Here is a 16,129-nt window from a genome sequence, read left to right on the forward strand (position 1 = left end):
GATTTCAGTGAACACCTGCTTACCTTCTGGGAGCCTGGAGTTTTGGTGGGCAAAGAGTGCCTACATGGTTTAGCCCCTATTAAAACCCCTGAACTTTGCATTTCAAACAGGCTTCCCTGGGCAGAAACACTGTGCCTGTGTTCCTGCATTTCACTGATGGAGGGAGAGTGAGCTCTGTGTGGCCCCTTCAGAGAGAGCTTCATGGTTTCCTTCATGATCTGTCTTTTCCCCTTACTGAGGGAGCTGTATATTTTTGCTGTGTCGCTATAATAAATCTTAGCTGTGAGTATGAACATATGCTTAGTCTGGTGAATTCTTCTATTGACACACTGAACGTGTGCGTGGTCACTGGACCACCTAAACGGGTGTATCAGGAGTGCTTACACAAGTGGTGTCACAACTATTCCCCACAATATGTATATTAAGTTTACAATAAAATCTTACATGCAACTCACAGTGATCTTTTGCACTAAAAAGATTTTAACAAAAGCAAGCAAATGATATGAGGAAGCATAGCTCAGAACTTGTACATGTGCCATCATAATAAAAGCAACTTCCTCCTGGGGTAAGAAAGGCACATTCCTCCCTCTACAACAATAGAACCTAAGAGAGCGCTAAGTTTTTTAAAAAAATGTATCTTATAATACAAAAATGCCTCCAAGTACTAGAACTTTTAGGTGAATATTCCCTCCTCCTATTAGTTCAGTTCATTTACAATTTAAAACCACATTCTTACATATATTACAGGATAATGAGAGCAGAAATTTAAATGTAACATGATACAAATAAGTGATAAAACACTATTAGGTTATCACCAATACACTATTGTGTTACAAATTATTTCTATTACCCAAAACATCAGCTGTCCACAAATTTTCAGTTATCACTACTACTGAAAAAACTCCTGGTCAAAGTGTATCAATATACAGTTTAGGAGTTGGCAGATGTCAGTACAAAAAAAAATTTTTTTTCAGAAATGACTAGTTATCTACACAGATGAATTTTTACAAGTGAAATTAGATGAATGTCTACCCGCTGCCCTGTTTGTACAACACAACTGTCAGAACAGTCAAAGAGAAGCACCGTAAAAAATTAGAACTTGCACGAATAATCTGCATTACATTTTAGGGCTATTAAACTGCAATTAAACTTCCGCTTTAAAGAAAATTTTCGGCATAGTTTACATTGATAGAGTGCTAGAAGTAAACTTTTAAAATTCATGTTTGTTATTTTATTATAGTAATAACCACAAAAGATTTAAACAAACTAAAAAGATAAGTGCTGTATCTTAACAGACCAAAGTCAACTAAAAAGATAAGTGCTGTGGGGCTTCCCTGGTGGCGCAGTGGTTGAGAGTCTGCCTGCCGATACAGGGGACACGGGTTCGTGCCCCGGTCCGGGAAGATCCCACATGCCACGGAGCAGCTAGGCCCGTGAGCCATGGCCACTGAGCCTGCGCGTCCGGAGCCTGTGCTCCGCAACGGGAGAGGCCACAACAGTGAGAGGCCCACATACCACACACACACAAAAAAAAGATAAGTGCTGTATCTTAACAGGCCAAAGTCAACAATTTGAATACACTGAAGCCAAATGGCCGTGGCTAGAGTATTAATCACATTTTCCATGGCTAGTCCTAATAAAAATAAGTAACAGGACCAGTGATTCTACTACAGAACTCAAATTTTAAAACATTGGACTGGACTCTGAATCCAGGTCAAACTGACTACCAACAAATAGGATATAAATAGCTTCACCAAGAATCTCTCTTAACCCAAGAGGAAAATTCATTTCCCCAATCTTTCCACCTTAAAAACACAGAACTGTGAGAGAGCAGGATTCTGTGAAACATCAATGACTAGAATCATGTACAAAGAAGATAAACATATCATTGTGATAAAATAATGAGAAATGAAAAACTACATGTGGTATTGTTTTTATTAAGTTTAAAAAAAAGTTACTCTTATTTATTTTGGGCTGCATTGGGTCTTCGTTGCTGTGCACGGACTTTCCCTAGTTGCGGCAAGCAGGGGCTACTCTTCATTGCGGTGCGCGGGCTTCTCATTGCAGTGGCCTTTCTTGTTGCGAAGCACGGGCTCCAGGCGCGTGGGCTTCAGTAGTTGTAGCACGTGAGCTCAGTAGTTGTGGTGCACGGGCTCAGTTGCTCCACGGCATGTGGGATCTTCCCGGACCAGGGCTTGAACCCGTGTCCCCTGCATTGTCAGGCGGATTCTTAACCACTGTGCCACCAGGGAAGTCCCAAAGGTTACCCTTCCGAATATTAACTCTTAGGGTTGCCCTGGTGCTCTGTGTTTGTGTTTCTCACCTAATACCTTTTGATCCTTTGAAATTGCTTAATTGACAAAGTAAATTTAAAATTTTCCCTAACAGAGTTCATGGAGGGGTGGGGGTATAACGTAAAGCAAAAATGAATAATTGTATATGATTTACACATGCACGTGTAAAGCTTGTTCAGGAATTAGAGATAGTTGGGGGGATGAGCGTGAGGTTACCCCTTACAGCCTGTATCATGGATTTATTGTATGTGGCAGTTACGAGTGTTCAGAATCCAAGACTTCAAGAGGTAGGATCGTAAAACTCCAAAAGACTATCCATTTTCCTCACTCCCAGGAGGTCCTTAAATTAATGGTTGATCTATGGAGGAAGGTCCTTGGCTTCGGATTTACAGTTAGGCAACTGATATACCCTTTGTTAGAATTAAACAAAACAACAAACCCAAAATACTGATCTGGCTGATCATTATGCCATTGCTGAACTTCTAAGATTTTTTAATTAATTATGAGAACTTGTGCTCACTCCTCAAGAGAGTGGTTGTACAATTGTACAATTCAGATGTAAGCAAAGGCAAACAGAGTTAGAGTGTTAGGCAAGTTTCAAAACTTTAATACAGAAAAAAAAAGACATTTCCAAAAATAAATGCCACACAAAAGTTTTTTAAAAAGTGAAAGATATTCAAGAAACAAAACCCTTTATTATCAAAATATACTAAATACTTAAATCTAATGATGTTGAGTGTTCAAATTCTGGGCCAATGTAGCTTATAATAACATAATAGTATTCTTCATAATATGGCTGTTTCAAGACATCACTTAATATAGTTACTTTTTAAACCTATATTTTCTTAAACATCCATTTCACAATTCATTTAATTATTTTACATTCATTTATAAAAACACATTTTTTAACAATGGGTTATTTTGTGCTTTATAATAATGAACCATGGTAAAAATACTTAAGTGATTTACATTCTTTGCTAATGACTACACCCATCACAGATTTTTGTACACTTATACAGCTACTAAAATAATCAGAAGAGCTACAACTCTTCTTAAAAATGACACTCAAGTTTGGTAAGCATGCTAATAATTAGAGACATTTTTCTTCCAAGTTAAAACATTAGAACTTTCTAGCTTTCTTTAAAATCTGCAAAGATAACCTGCTCACTTAAATAATTTTAACTGACAATTTATAAGACAGAGGGAAAGTGTCATTTTAGAATTTTCTGTATAACTTCTACAGTAAAAAATGGATGTCCTCTTTCAAACTGTGATGGCATTAAAATTCTATTTTAGAAATTCTAGATTTTAAAATGTTAAGAAATACAACATCAGTTATATCTAGAGGGGCATCTGAATGAATTAACCTAATTATTCTTCAGGTCTATAAAGACTTTTCTTCAATGTAGGTGACACTGTCTTACATTCATCTCAGTACCTTAGAAAATAATTCATTTTAGATGTGATCCAAGACAAATGCCAACATATCTTAAATTCTTTTCAATAACAACGGACCAGTGTATATCATCCTCTAGATTGACAATTTAGTAAACAGATATCAATACAAACCTAAAGCAATAAAATTTATATAATTAATGGTGATTAGTGCCAAATACAACAGACTTCATCCTTACAATTTGGAATTAATTTCCATGCAAAATTTTATAGAGAGTATTGATCCTTACTTATAAAGTAATTTTTTATCTTTTTAAGTAATCAAGACAAATAGTAGAAAAAGCATTTTATTTAAATGGAAAAAGCTACATTAAGATCTGTAAAAGGTGTCAATATAATATTGCCTATACAGAAAAAAATTCAGATGTGAATAGCAACAAATAAAAGTTACACGTCTTCCTACTTAGCAGTGCAATTAATTCACATTGTAATAAAGTTAAGTCAAGTATAACAAAATCAAAACAAGTGTTTCTCCATAATCAGTATACTGAGAATTACAGTGTAAAGATCATTTCAGGTTTAAGGAATCTGCAATCAATCTACAGAATACCCTAAGACAAGGGAGACGGACAGTTAATTCATTTCATTATCAGCTGTTGGGTTTTTTCAATACTGTTCACAGGAAAAAAGTAACGAGTTGACATACATGTAAATAGAATATATTTAGTCTATACAGTAAAAAAATACAAATTATAAAGTGAGCTAACAAAGAATGAAATCTGAATACAGATTTATATAACTGACGACATCTTAGACAACACATACAGTATTTTTCATGTAAAAACATCTAGTTTCAGCAAAAAATAATTTGGTTGCTTTTCAGATGCACTGTAGATCTTGTAAGCTGAAGATGCAGATGTCCAAGTATCTTAAAAACCATAATAAATGTCTTTCTCAATGCATACAAAATGATAAATGCTCTCATCACAGTCTCAAGAATATTTTTGGAAGTTTGTTTTGTCTTGCTTCAGAAATACATTTAAAATGGGTAAAAATCAAAGGATTTCATGGTACAATGAAACAGTAAACGGTGCTCGATTTACTGCTAATGTTGAAAAAACCTAGATTTTACAGTACTCTGGTATATATGAAAATTTTTTTGATTTTACATTGCATATTTCTGAGTCCATTCTCTTGCGTGTCTGTTGTATCTGTAGACATACAAAAGGGATATAGTAAAAACATACAAATTAAATCTTTTAGAAGATCTATGTAAAACTGTATACCTTTTTTATGCTTAACTGCAATAATTATACATACACCAATTATTGGGTCAATGTGACTTAGGTTCATGCATAAATAAAACAGAAAACGTGAGCGATTTTTTAAACTAATGCATCTCTTTACAACCTATACGAAAACGTACCTAAGTTATACACAACAAAATAAAGAAATCAATTTCTAATACAAATCTGTAAATGCCAACCCTGAATGGTCATTATCTGTAAAATGCAAATGAATCAATGGTGCCAGCAAGATGTAGCACCTTGAAAATTAGGACAGTTTAGGGGTAGTTAAGGATAACTTTTCCTGGGAGAAGGTAAGGAATATGATATTCAGTAATTTCAAATTATCAACTTTTTAAATTTTAAATTTACTACTTAGAATTACAGTTTGATAGTTACTATTAAAAAACATGCATACTATGTAAACGCAGAACAAGTACTTTTAAATAGTAAAGGATGAAACAACAAGTGGGAAGGGATGAGATTTTTTTGTAAAAGGAGTAATAAAATTTAAAAAGAAAGGTTTACTCCACTGGATAGATAAACAAACTTAACATAAACACAATAAGCACAATTAAATGTACTTCAATACATTGATAATACTTTTGTTTTGGCAGACTACATAGAAATGCACCCAAATAGAAATTAATATAAGCAAACACTTACTTTTCTTTGTCTGATTTATAGATTTGTGCAATATCTGGTACTAAGGGGTCATCTGGATTAGGGTCACAAAGCAGAGAACATATGGACAATAAAACTAGATTTAAAAGAGAACATCATATTAAGTAGTGAGCTTTCTACTTTATATGAATTACACATGTGAAAATAATTGTACTGAATAGACAATAAACTTACAAAGAAAAAACCAAGATGAACACATTAAATTACATTTGAGATTAATTTTGGTTGGCAGCAAATATCTTTAATTTTTTAAATTACAAAATTACCATACAGTGTATATAATACAAAATTATTATCACTTTTGCAATTTTAAATTCTATTTGAATTTCTATTTATTTTAAAAATGTGAACCTCCAAAGTAGCTATTAACTTTTAAACTCAAGAGTTCTCTACAAAAATATTTTTTAGGTAACACACATATACCCCGGATAGTACATAGTTGGAAAAATATTAGAATAGCATCCTAACTTTAGATGTTTCTTAGATATTTTTTTTACTTTAATAAGAAAACTGTCCACTTTTTATTCTACTTTAATGCAGAAAATCTGTGTCCTAAACAGTTCAAGGTAAAGCAATCAAATTACAGTTAACAGTTCAAACCGCTTTGGGAGATGAAGCTCATGCAGTGTTTTACTTGGGCTTAGAGCTAAAGAAGGAAGATCTGTAAGATCATTTTCAATGAATTTTTTTTATTCCATGTACATTATTTGTAGCAAATGCATTTAAAAATAATAGGCAGAGCTATCATTACGTAACGTATATTTTTAAATATAAATGAAAATTGATAAATTATAGTAGTCGTTTCTTGCATGTTGTATCAAAATACTAATGCAAATAGCTACACTTAAAAAAATAAACAACTAAGTATCTGAAAAAGAAGGAAACAAGGACTCTGGTTCCTCATTTGTCTGCTTCCACGCCATCACTTCTGAGGGGATACGTGGAATCTTTGGAACAACATTCCATCTTCACCTTCCTCTACTATGTTCCTTTATCTTTTCCTACTCTTACAAATCCAAAGGTGAATTTATAAGGAAGGCAGAGATGATTCTTAAATGACTTGGAAAGGGGGTGCTACGGGCTAACAAAAACTAATATTTCATTCATCTTTTTAATCTTTCATCTGCCCAATGGAATTTCAAGCCTGTATATTAAACCAACTGGGTAAGTCATCTGGGCTCACACCTCCAGAAAGTTTTCAAACTAAACTCATGATAAAAAGCGAAATAAGACATTTAAAATATTAAAAAATGAAAAATGTACAAATAAAGAAAATATAAGCTACTTTATAAAATAGGCAAGAGGGAAGTTCCTCATCTCCCCACTCCTGCTGCCAAGAGCCCTGTGCCCTGATTTCACTATTATGCACACAAATCAAATGTTTTCAGATAAGGAAAAAGATAACAATATATAACATTCATTTGAATGCTTACTATGTGCTAGTTGCATAGTAACCATATGCGGTAATACTGTTATAATCCCCATTTGACATATGAGGAAACTGAGGCTGTTTGAAACTGTCCTTAAAGGACAGTTTCTAGAAGCTAACAAAACTATTTTTTATAAAAAGCTACCAATGGCAGAAGGTAAGTGTTCAACATCTGGCAGTCTGCGCTCTCTAAGTATTTAGCTGCATATGCTAAATGAATTTCATTTTGTGATCCTATTCCAGGAAAGAGAATATTAATTTGAAAAACCCTATGACACAGTATCTTTCCTATATCTAGTGTGTAATGGTTATAGTATGTGAAAGATTTTTAAAAGGACACTAGAATCTACATTAACATTTTATAGGGATATGTTAGATCAGAAAAACTGCCATTCATGAATAACTAACCGATCTGAAGGGCTGTTACTTATCTAATACTTGAAATAATCATGGCTATGGACACTGCTTCCTCTAAACCTTATCAATTTTTAAAACAAGTTATATATTCAGGTAGCATTTATTTAAAAAAATTTTTTTAATGACCATGGATTCCTCCCCCAAATCCTTCAAGAGAAACAGTTTTCTTAAATTTTATAAAAAGGGAAAACTACCAAGTTACTTTCAGGGGTAGATGGTTCTAACTCAAAACAATAACTCAGGCTCTCTTCTGTTAGAGAAACAAGACAAAATTAAGAGGCTGGCAAAGCAAATAACATTAGCTAATGAAACAAACGGCTTCAGATGCCCTATATACACATCTCATAATTTAGCAAAGAATAATGCTATGCAACTGTGAAAGTTGAGAATCTGCATGGATTATGTATCAGTCCTTACAATGATGCTATTGATTATTTGAAGTTTAGACTAACATGCTATATATACTACATTACTCTAAAGTGTGAAATATGTCCTTCATTTTTTTGGCCACACCATGCAGCTTGTGGGATCTTAGTTCCCTGACAAGGGACTGAAGCTGGGCCCTCGGCAGTGAAAGCGTGGAGTCCTAACTACTGGACTGCTAGGGAATTCCTGTCTTTCATTTTAAATCATTTACTTTATCTGCCAATCTGACATTTCCTCTGAGATGAAGTAAAATGTAAAGCTTTACTCATCATGTCCATAAATAATTCCATTTAATGAATGGGACATCTGGTCCTAAAATCTTATTTTTACTTCTGTGTCTCTCTCTCTGTCCCTGTCTCTTTCTTTTTAAAGATAAGGCCCAAACTAAAGGGACGAAATGTCAACAGTCTTATCCCCAAATTCCTAGTTCTAACATTTTAAATCTCTCTCATTTCATCATTTAGATCTGTCCATCCAACCCCAAGCAAGAGTAATATAAAAGCTATGAAAGCAAAGCAAAGCAAAGCAAAGCAAAAGCAAAGCAGAAGAAAACACAGTAGATTGGTTTTTCTAAACTTTGGTCCCTAAGATATTGCTGCTGTATTTTTCCTGTCTCACTGTTATCAACTGTTGTAAATCTGATAAATGAAATTACCTTTTGATACAGTCAGAGCTGGTGACCATTGTGACCTCAGGATATCAAGACAAATACTTCCATTACTGTTTATGTTTGGATGGTAAATTTTTGTTGTGAAAGCAATCTAAACATAAAACAAAACAAAACAAAACTGTGACAATCCATGAACTATGAAAGCAAACAGAACCAATTTGCTCTAGGGTAAAATGTCCTCAATTTTATGTGATCTTAGAGGAGAAATGTATTCAACACAAATTGGATGAGCATCTACTTTATGTGCACATAGTTTTAGCTACTGATAATGTGAAAGCAAAGTCAGTTTCCTGCTCTCCCCAACCCCAAGGAATTCAGCAGTATTTTGGAAAGTGTGATAAATAAGTCTGTAATAGATGGTATGACTGGTTGAGTAGCACCTGAAGTAATTAACCATGGCTTTCATCAACCCTCAAAGCAATCCTTTTCTTAATTTGATTATCAATTGACACCTGGATCTAGAAATAGGCTGCTGACCTTATTCCAGAGGAAAGTTGAGGGGCCCCAGCTTATTACCTGCCCTAACAAATCCACCAAGAATTCTAATCTTCCACGAGAGTTGTTACATCGTTTCATATGTAATGTTAATTAGGCGTTTTTAAAAATCTAAAGTAATTATTTCCTCAGTGACAGAATTTGTTAATGGTTTTCTCCCTCATTGACACCCCCATCATTTGTTGGTTTCCTCTTTAGATCTAAGCTAAATTTAATAAGAATGTGCTTTAATCTTTCCTACACTAAATAAAAGGACTATGTCATATTTACTTTTGTATTCCCCAATGCAAAAGAACATGGTAGGTGCTCAATAAATGTTTGTTGAATACTTAAAAACTGAGAAAGAAGGGTCAGCCTAGGAAAGATATTACCCTGAATGGAAGAGTCTAACTCTTGACCATAAAAACTTCCCAAACTACACATATCTAATGCAGAGGGAAAGACAGGTAGGGAAGCTAATTTCTAGCCTAACAGATACTGCCTTCTGTCTACAGACATAATACAGTATTTGAGTAAGAAAGCATATTTTAGATTCATTGATTTTACAGAACAGTTTGAACATGCTAACCTACCCACGGTCTTTTCATGAAAATATCTCTGGATAGAGAGTAAAACCCCTGACACAGGAGTCATGTCAATCATAAAAATAAAAATACCTTTGGTGGTTTAAAAGGATAGTCTGTCGGAAAATGTACAGTGAGAAAGAAGACTCCACCTTGATATGCGCTATCAGGCTGAAATTACAAAATAATCACATCAGTGTTTGATTACTATATTTATTATTAGTAACCCAAGATGATTCCCTCCAAACATACCAGTTTGAAAAAAATGCCATCATTTTGTCATAAGTTCAAATCATTTACCTTAAAAACAGGTTTCTCTTTGCAGGCATGAAGGAAGACTTTCCACCAATCATGCCAACATCATAGTTTAAAACAAAACAAAAATAGGACATACACAGTGGAGTGGTGTGACTTGCCCAAACAAATCTGTTTATGAGTATAGACTGTTAAAGATCAGTAAACACAAAAGACTGCTTTGAGAAAAGAATAATTTTCTGTAGCAGTAATCAGTATAAAAGAAAAGGGTTGGGGCTAGTGTTTTTCTTCTTAATTATAAAACTTAAGTTCTCATGGTCTTTTAAGGGGCAAGAATAGAGATGAACTGAAAGGACCAACTTATGAAAAGAAAAGGCTAAGTGACACTGTTATGTAATTTAGACCTCAAATCTTCACTTAGTAACAGTTTACAAAACAACGTGGGAAATGCAAAAAAGCCCCAAACAAAACTAGATAAATTCAGTTTCATAGAATTATCGAATTAGGAATCAACTTTACAAGAGGAATTTAAGTTTGGCCATATCTCTTTATAGCAATTAGGAAATACTTATAATGTTACAAGCAAGGGAAAAAAAAGGATGATTAGAAAAAGGGAAAAGGGGGAAAAAAGTAGCAAAAATACCTTAAATTCTATTTTAATTCATTTATAATTAAAAATATCATGTATATTAACATTTTGGTAATAATAGCAAGGCTATCATTACTTCCTCCTTAAGTTTCTACATATACATTAGAGGACCGTACCATGTAATTATTCTTACTATACACATAGTTTAATTCTAGTTCATCAAAAATTATAAGGAACGTAGAAAATGTAAGTTAATTGCAATCAACAGATATGGTCTTCTTAGATGTTCAAATTATATTATTGAGTGGCATATTTACATTACTACAATAAAGAGGGTATGAGTAACGTAATTGTAACCATTTGCTACATGTGATTCACCTGAGAAATATTTGTGATGGGCTATAGTTCAAATGGTAAGGGTGAGACTTGATATTATTTTGAAGGTTTTTGGTAAGCAATGAAAATCAAATAACTAGATTCTTATTAAGTTGTTAAATAAATATGTTGCACTTCACCCTTTAAAAAACTAACTTAATAAAACAATTTAGTAATTTAAGACACTTGCTCAGGACTCCTGCTCTGTAAATTCAATAACTGTTGTATTTTTTAAAAGTTAAGCATGAGGCAATATGACTGAAAACACTATGGCTGGGCTTCCCTGGTGGCACAGTGGTTGAGAGTCCACCTGCTGATGTAGGGGACACGGGTTCATGCCCCAGTCCAGGAAGATCCCACATGCCATGGAGTGGCTAGGCCCATGAGCCATGGCCACTGAGCCTGCGCGTCTGGAGCCTGTGCTCCGCAACGGGAGAGGCCACAACAGTAAGAGGCCCACGTACCGCAAAAACAAAACAAAAAACAAAAAAAAAACCAACACTATGCCTTACTAGATAAAGATTTTTCAAGGGAGGGAGGAGAGAATGATGTTAACAGAAACATGTTACTAATGCAGTCTTTACCCAGAAAGTAGATTTGAGCCGTCAGTGCCCATTCTTATGCAATCAGATTTTTGCCCACAGAAAGAAAAGTCATAACTGCTTCTCAGGTGTAGAAAGAAATAATCTTAACAAAGGTAATAAGTATTAAGAGAAGCCAGTCATAGAATAGCAGGTAATTCTGAGTTCAGGACAATGCAACAAAAGAGGCAAATTCATGATGTGGCAACAATAGAGCCACTGCAATATTTTATCCGTTCCTCTCACACACAGGAACAGTGATGAAACTTATTGCAAATCGGTACTTGTTACTTGTAGGAATTCCATTATTGGGTTAATTAGACTTATTTCTAACCTACTAAAATGTTGATGTAAGAGTAATTACACTTAGTTCTGAACAACTGACTTTCTGTGTTTAAAAAAAGATAAACACGCAGCCTGGTTGCAAATTGTGGGTGATTCATTATTATGCATAATGATCAAGGATTTGGCAAAGTATTGTAAACGTGTTCCTAGCAAGTATTTGCCACCAGGGCTCTAGAAAATCATCATAAATCCTTTACTCATATTTTGCTTTCTGAGTGATTCAGAGTACAAGAAAATTCAACCCTAGCCACAAACAGCTGATCAAAGGTGAAATGCCAAGAATGAAGGATGGCTGAGGGGATTAATTTCACACAAATGAATCATACTTACAGGCCCCATAATAGTTGCTTGCCAGTGGAACACTGAAACAAACAAAGGAGTTTTGGAGTCATTAACAAGTGTTCAAACCTGTACTATTAATGGTAGCAAAATCCTAGCAAGAGAGCAAAGCTTACAGTCATCTCCCACAGGTCCAGCCGAACAGTGAGCAGGTGGGTCGCGCTGTAGATCACTCAATTCCTGAAGCAAAGCAAAAATACTTAAGGTTAATTCTTTTCCAGTGAAACAAGCATAATAATCCATTAAGACACAAACTACTCATTTAAAAATCATTTTAAGCAGTTCTATTCACAATATGGACACATAAAATATACTCTGTTGGGCTTCCCTGGTGGCGCAGTGGTTGAGAGTCCGCCTGCTGATGCAGGGGACATGGGTTCGTGCCCCGGTCTGGGAAGATCCCACATGCCGCGGAGCGGCTGGACCTGTGAGCCATGGCCACTGAGCCTGCGCGTCCGGAGCCTGGGCTCCGCAACGGGAGAGGCCACAACAGTGAGAGGCCCACGTACCGCAAAAAAAATAAAAATTAAAAAAATTAAATAAATAAAATATACTCTGTCACTGATGGGTAGAGTATGGAATGAGGTATTAAATTCCTTCATGAGATAGCTCCAAACCCTGAAAAAATTAAATGGATTAAAAAATTGTGTTTCTTTAGCATCTCTAAGACAAACTACTTTTGAGTATCGTATGCAGGGTAACTTATGTAAATGCTAGGTGTATAATATATAAAAAACAGATCCTACTTCAACCAGTTAATAGTCTAATTTGGGAGAGTGAAGGCTCACAGAGAGATGGATATTTAAGGAACAACATGAAGGTTAAATGGAAAGAAAGGAGAGCAGTTGGGCCATATTTTAAAGGCTAGCACATTGATTCATATGCTCTTTTCTGCTCTCAAGGAAGCAAAGGAAGGATCATGGAAATGGCACAGCTTTAGTTGGCCAGTCCTAGGCTGGCATTCCAATCCTACCATAACTAGCTCTATGACTTTGGGGAAATAATTTACCTTCAGCTGGGAAGGAAATGATCACCACCAACTATGAAAGGTGTAAATTCAATATAAAAGACTACATATTAGAACTGAAGAACCTAATTTAGTTACAAAGATAAGGGAATGTCTTTGAGAAAGTGACATTTCAGCTGAAATCAAAAGGATGAGTGGGAGTCAGTTTTGGGAGAAATGAGTAACGTGAGGTAGAGTGGCATAAGATGAGGATGAAAGAGTAGGTAGAAAACTGAGAACAATATACACCATATTAAGGATTGCCACCAGGGAAGCCCCAGATGTAAGCTTTTATATATAGAATGGATAAACAACAAGGTCCTACTGTATAGCACAGAGAACTATATTCAGGATCCTATGATAAACCATAATAGAAAAGAATATATATATCTAAGAATGTGTGTGTAGGGACTTCCCTGGTGGCACAGTGGTTGGGAATCCGCCTGCCAGAGCAGGGGACATGGGTTAGATCCCTTGTCGGGAGGATCCTACATGCCACGGAGCAACTAAGCCCACAACTACTAAGCCTGCGCTCTAGAGCCTGTGAGCTACAACTACTGAGCCCACGTGCTGCAGCTACTGAAGCCCACGCGCCTAGAGCCCGTGCTCCACAACAGGAGAGGCCACGGCAGTGAGAAGCCCACGCACAGCAATGAAGAGTAGCCCCCACTCGCCACAACTAGAGAAAGCCCGCGTGCAGCAATGAAGACCCAACACAGCCATAAATAAATAAATTAAAAAAATAATAATGTGTGTATATATATCTATATATACATATATATATGTATAACTGAATCACTTTGTTGTATAGCAGTAATTAACACAACATTGTAAATCAACTACACTTCAATTAAATATAATTAAGAAAAAGAAAATAATCTCTAATTGTGGTTAAAAAACTGTAATGATTTGCATGTATGTATTTTACAGAGTAATGTATATGCGAGTAAATCATACATAAATACATACAAATTTATTTTGTTTACTAATAAAAAAACCCAAAACCATGTTTTACATGGAATAGCCCTGAATTGTGTTCAAATTTCAAATGTCAGACTGTTCTTTCAAATCCCTTCAAAATAGTATAGAAAAATACTCATTATCATGTTCTTATATTTCTGTGTCCTGATTTTACCTTTTGATAGAAGTTAGACCTAAGAATGAGACAGATAAAATCTAACAACTGAACTGCTGCAAAGACCAGGTTCTTTTTTCAAAATTAATTAATTAATTAATTATATTATTATTTTTTTGGCTCCGTGGGTCTTAGCTGCGGTATGCAGGATCTTTGTTGCAGTATGCAAGATCTTTCGTTGTGGCACGCGGGGCTTCTCTCTAGTTTTCGCGTGTGGGTTTTCTCTCTCTAGTTGTAATGCGTGAGCTCCAGAGCGTGTGGGCTCTGTAGTTTTGTGGCACACAGGCTCTCTAGTTGAGGCACACAGGCTCAGTAGTTGTGGCGCATGGGCTTAGTTGCCCCGCGGCATGTAGGATCTTAGTTCCCTGACCAGGGATCGAACCCATGTTCCCTGCATTGGAAGGGGGATTCCTTTTTTTTTTTTTTAATTAATTAATTATTTTTTAAAAATTTTTGGCTGCACTGGGTCTTCGTTGCTGTTCAAGGGCTTTCTCTGGTTGCGGCAAGTGGGGGCTACTCTTTGTTGCGGTGCGCAGGCTTCTCATTGTCGTGGATTCTCTTGTTGCAGAGCACGGGCTCTAGGAGCAGGGACTTCAGTAGTTGTGGCACGCGGGCTCAGTAGTTGTGGCTCGCGGGCTCTAGAGCGCAGGCTCAGTAGTTGTGGCACACAGGCTTAGTTGCTCCACGGCATGCAGGATCTTCCCGGACCAGGGCTCGAACCCATGTCCCCTGTATTGGCAGGCGGATTCTTAACCACTGTGCCACCAGGGAAGCCCGGAAGGTAGATTCTTTACCACTGGACCACCAGGGAAGTCCCAAGGCCAGGTTCTTTCTTTTTTTTTTTTCTGAGGATTACAGTTGCCTTTACTTTGTCATTTATCACTTTCAATACTTTATTACTTGTTTTAGAGTGAACATATATTATATCATATATTATACATTATACATGTACATCATAATCAGAATTTAAAAGCTTTGTTTTAATTTTTAAAAGGAAGGCAGGTGGGTAGAAAAAGTGAAGAGCTGGGAGCACAGAGCTGGACGTGCTAAGCTCCGTGCCTGGGCTCTGGGCAGTGAACTCACACAGCCTTTCTCCTTTTCGCAGGACCATGTTCTCTGTGAAGCCAAGGCCAGGTTCTTAAGTTGTCTATTTAAAGCTCACTTATAGGAAAGAGGCAGCTGATGGTACATCAAACATTCTTAATAGTCACATCAATCATTAAATTACTACTAATACTGACACAAGTGCTTTGGTGAGGAAACTTATGCATCCTAGACTTTTTTAGGAGGGTCTAAATTTCTAATGTTCTTTTTATCAAGATATGTGTCTGCTGCTATATTTAAGATGGATAACCAACAAGGACCAACTGTATAGCACAGGGAACTCTGCTCAATGTTATGTGGCAGCCTGCATGTGGCAGCCTGCATGGCAGTTTGGTGGAGAAATGGATACATGTATATGTATGGCTGAGTCACTTTGCTCTGTACCTTTAACTATCACAACATTGATAATCGCCAAACCCCGATATAAAATAAAAAGTAAAAAAAAAAAATGTCTGGAAATATGCCCTATTACACTGTTTGGAAATATGCAACTGAAACTATGGTGCATATGCACAGACAGAATGACCAACAGAAAACAAAAGGCACAATACACACCCTCCCCTGCCTACAAAAATAGAGACCTTAAATTTGATAAATGAAAAATTATGAGTTGTGCTAAGGAGGTGAAAATACAAAACAAACAAAACTATAACCAAACAAATCAAAACCCCACCTTTTTGCTCTTAGTCTATTCAGAAGCCAGTATACTTTTAGACAAACACAAGAAATCAAGGACCACTT

General features: G+C 35.8%; 1 protein-coding gene across 3 annotated transcripts in view; it reads right to left on the reverse strand.

The window, feature by feature from the left end:
* Nucleotides 1-1,954: 1,954 nt before the first annotated feature.
* The window catches only part of UBE2D1 (ubiquitin conjugating enzyme E2 D1), a 34,323-nt gene continuing 20,148 nt past the window's right edge, over nt 1,955-16,129 (reverse strand). Inside the window, exons 2-7 of one of the 3 annotated variants that reach the window (XM_082643993.1) lie at nt 12,260-12,323; nt 12,135-12,166; nt 9,753-9,830; nt 8,587-8,692; nt 5,642-5,735; nt 1,955-4,900 (exon numbers count right to left, since the gene is read on the reverse strand). In XM_082643993.1, coding sequence (XP_082500119.1) covers nt 4,855-4,900; nt 5,642-5,735; nt 8,587-8,692; nt 9,753-9,830; nt 12,135-12,166; nt 12,260-12,323 — 420 coding nt within the window. In that variant the 3' untranslated portion in view covers nt 1,955-4,854. The remainder of the gene's footprint in view (nt 4,901-5,641; nt 5,736-8,586; nt 8,693-9,752; nt 9,831-12,134; nt 12,167-12,259; nt 12,324-16,129) is intronic. The other 2 variants (XM_082643994.1, XM_082643995.1) reach the window with 2 other exon arrangements.

This window comes from Mesoplodon mirus, assembly GCF_964341445.2.
Source record: "Mesoplodon mirus genome assembly, chromosome: 2".
NCBI lineage: Eukaryota > Metazoa > Chordata > Mammalia > Artiodactyla > Ziphiidae > Mesoplodon > Mesoplodon mirus.